This window comes from Aspergillus pseudoviridinutans, assembly GCF_018340605.1.
Source record: "Aspergillus pseudoviridinutans IFM 55266 DNA, scaffold_3, whole genome shotgun sequence".
Classification (NCBI taxonomy): Eukaryota; Fungi; Ascomycota; class Eurotiomycetes; order Eurotiales; family Aspergillaceae; genus Aspergillus; species Aspergillus pseudoviridinutans.
Genome location: NW_025091283.1, coordinates 221,130 through 223,862, shown reverse-complemented (window position 1 = coordinate 223,862; position 2,733 = coordinate 221,130). Strand labels below are relative to the sequence as shown.

General features: G+C 48.7%; 1 protein-coding gene across 1 annotated transcript; it reads left to right on the top strand.

Moving 5' to 3' along the window:
* Positions 1 to 514: 514 nt before the first annotated feature.
* On the top strand, positions 515 to 844 carry Asppvi_003817 (uncharacterized protein; the record flags this gene model as incomplete). Its single annotated transcript, XM_043299774.1, has 1 exon — positions 515 to 844. The coding sequence occupies one exon, from the start codon at positions 515 to 517 to the stop codon at positions 842 to 844; it is 330 nt and encodes a 109-aa protein (XP_043155709.1).
* Positions 845 to 2,733: the final 1,889 nt, after the last annotated feature.

The following is a 2,733-nucleotide window of genomic DNA, read 5'->3' as shown; positions in this document are numbered from 1 at the left end:
AAAAAAGCAGCAGTCTCTCCTTTGTGGTTGATTGGCGTACTTTAGAACAAGCGCCTGTCTGATATTCACATCGTATCAATTCACTTTTTGAGAGGTCGACATCCTCTCACCCGCGTAGCGGTGCTGTTACTACGGAGCTGGTCTATTGGTTCATTCTATCTGTGGTTGCTACGTAGCGAGAATTCCAACGAGTTCACCGGAGGCCCACATCTCGAAATCTTGAGACCGCTCATTTCTGCGGGCACACAAGGTGTATACGAAATTCTTCTAAGATGGACGCGACCTCCAAAGCAAAAACAATTATATAATTGAGATCACTGGTTTCATCACCGTGACGGCTTACTCCAACTTAACTGTTCAGCACATATGCTTGGAGGCCAGAGTTACAACTACGGAAGGAATTAGGCAGCAGGAGGGCGTCATGAATGCGGTAATCCTCAAGCTCAAGTTTATCTGCAGATTGGTCTGAACGTCGTTGTAGGACATAACGCACTTTCTTGACAATCTGTCCATCATGGGTCCCCTGATTGCCAAGGTTCTAGAAGAAGGGGACCGTGAGCTTCGCAAAGAGAGGGCTGCACGTCATCGAGCAGAGGAAGAGCTCCATGGCATGAACGAGCTCACAGATATCCTCCTTCACCTCATCGAGAAGATCTGGGCATTTAGATGCACAAACCATCAAACCCCAGAAGACACTTCTCAGCAGCAACGTGCAACGTTGGAGTCAATTCTCGACTCGGCATTGGCTCAGCTCGAGCTGCAAAGCGTCCAAATTGAGTATGAGCAACTCCGCCGGGAGAATGACCAGCTCCGAGCCCCCAATAACTGGCAGTTCGAGAAGTAACGTAAGTGCCTTCGTATGCGCCGCCGTGTTTACTCGCTAGCGCCGGGTCCCATCAGCAGTGCGAACAATTTGCGCACAAGCTGAGGAGGAAGTCGGATCACGTTCCAGGAAGGACAGGCTGCTGCTGCACCGTATTATAAGACAGAAATCGAGGCCCGAGCAAGGGGTTCGTCCATTACAATTATGTACATAAGGTCTATGTATTTCGGATGCGTGTCATCCAATGTTATGTTAGCCAAGCAGGCAGTTACTGCAGGGCAATCGCGTGGAAGATGCCGTCGGAATGAGATAATGCAGAGTTGAGTGAGTTGTTAAAGCGACGACATTACCTCTAACGATGGGCGAGCATAGATACCAATGCCGAGCGCCAGTAACGCTGTTCAACAATGCCTTAAGCAAAAGCGGGTGGGCCGAGAACAAAGTTCAACCACCTTGTTCAATATTAGGGGCACGGTCAATATTCGTGCATACTGAGTTAGCAAGAACATTTTCTGAACTACATGAGAAACACAACATCACGATAGATATTGATGAACCAAAGCGTTATTAGAGTGTACTCTTTAACAACCCAGGAATGGGTCTCAGTACTGTTGAGCATGGTTCAACCGAAATATATACGCAAGCAAGGGAAGCCGGTTGAACACTGCTTTCTGTTGCCTAGCGAGAAAATTGTGCGCTATTAGTCCTAGTTTAAGGATGGCTTGCAAAGGCCACTGTAGTTCTCATTTCTTGCGACTGCATGGCTCAAGAAAGCATTTCAACGAGTTGAACCTTCAACCCTGGCAGACGTGCGACAGTACGAAATTCCCCGTAAGGTTCAATGGCAATAGGCTTTGACGGCTGGATTTCCTCCGCTTAATAGTCGCCCAGACAAGCCACTCGCTAGCAGACTAGCCAAAAGAAAAACAAATCTTTAACCAGTTAATTGTCATAAATGACCCTGCACTTCGTTGAATGACTGCAGTGGTTTGTTGCTTGTTGACAGGAGCACCTGATGGCGGTGCTTGACTCAAGACCACGACTGGTCAAACAGACCAATTGTTGGGATCTCACGCGGCCAACTGGGACAAATAGCGAATAGTTTGGCCGTAACTGGTCACCAGTCGCTGCGGTCTTACATGGAATCGCATTAGGCCGTAGCCTTAGATAGGCTCCCCCCATCCACGTTTCCTGGTAGGAAGGCAAAGTATGTGTGTATTGCGATGGTTTCTGTATACAGAGCAAAAGTAGGAGGGACAAAACTGAATCGCGACCAGGTGGAGATGATGAGGCACAGTTAGGATTGAGTAGTCGACTCCTGTGAGACAGTTGCAGGAGAGAGGAAGCCCCAATAATACTACGGGATCCCCTATTAGAGTATGGTGGCTGCAACCTTAAACCTCCAGCAACCGACCGCTTGCCGATATGCCTCCGTTGGACTCGCGACCAGCATTTGTTCAACTCATAGACTGTTCCACAACATACTGAGCTTCAAGTCAACGAAATCCCCCGGTTTATCGAGGCAGATTTCTAAACTCCGAGCATTATGCTACATCAATCTTCCGTTCACACGGTAGTTTGCTGATTATGCTTCGTACCTGCCAGCCGTTCAGTGTCTGTCGCTACAGTACTTTGTTGATCTACGAGCACCTCTAGTCGAACGTTGTGCATATTACGAGCACGAGCAACTTCAACCTTTTGCGTGCATTTGTTTCTTGTTTCTCTCGCACCACCTTGTCGCATGGAAAGCTATTGGGAGCTGTGGTTAGAACTGCGTGAGAGGTCGCTGTCGATAACCGTAGTAACGGAGATATTAGACTGGCACATGCCCGGACTTCAGAAAGCAGGATCAGGCATTCCTCCCTCACGGCCCTGAGCCACCCGTGTTGTATCCAGCTCCGTCACGGCCC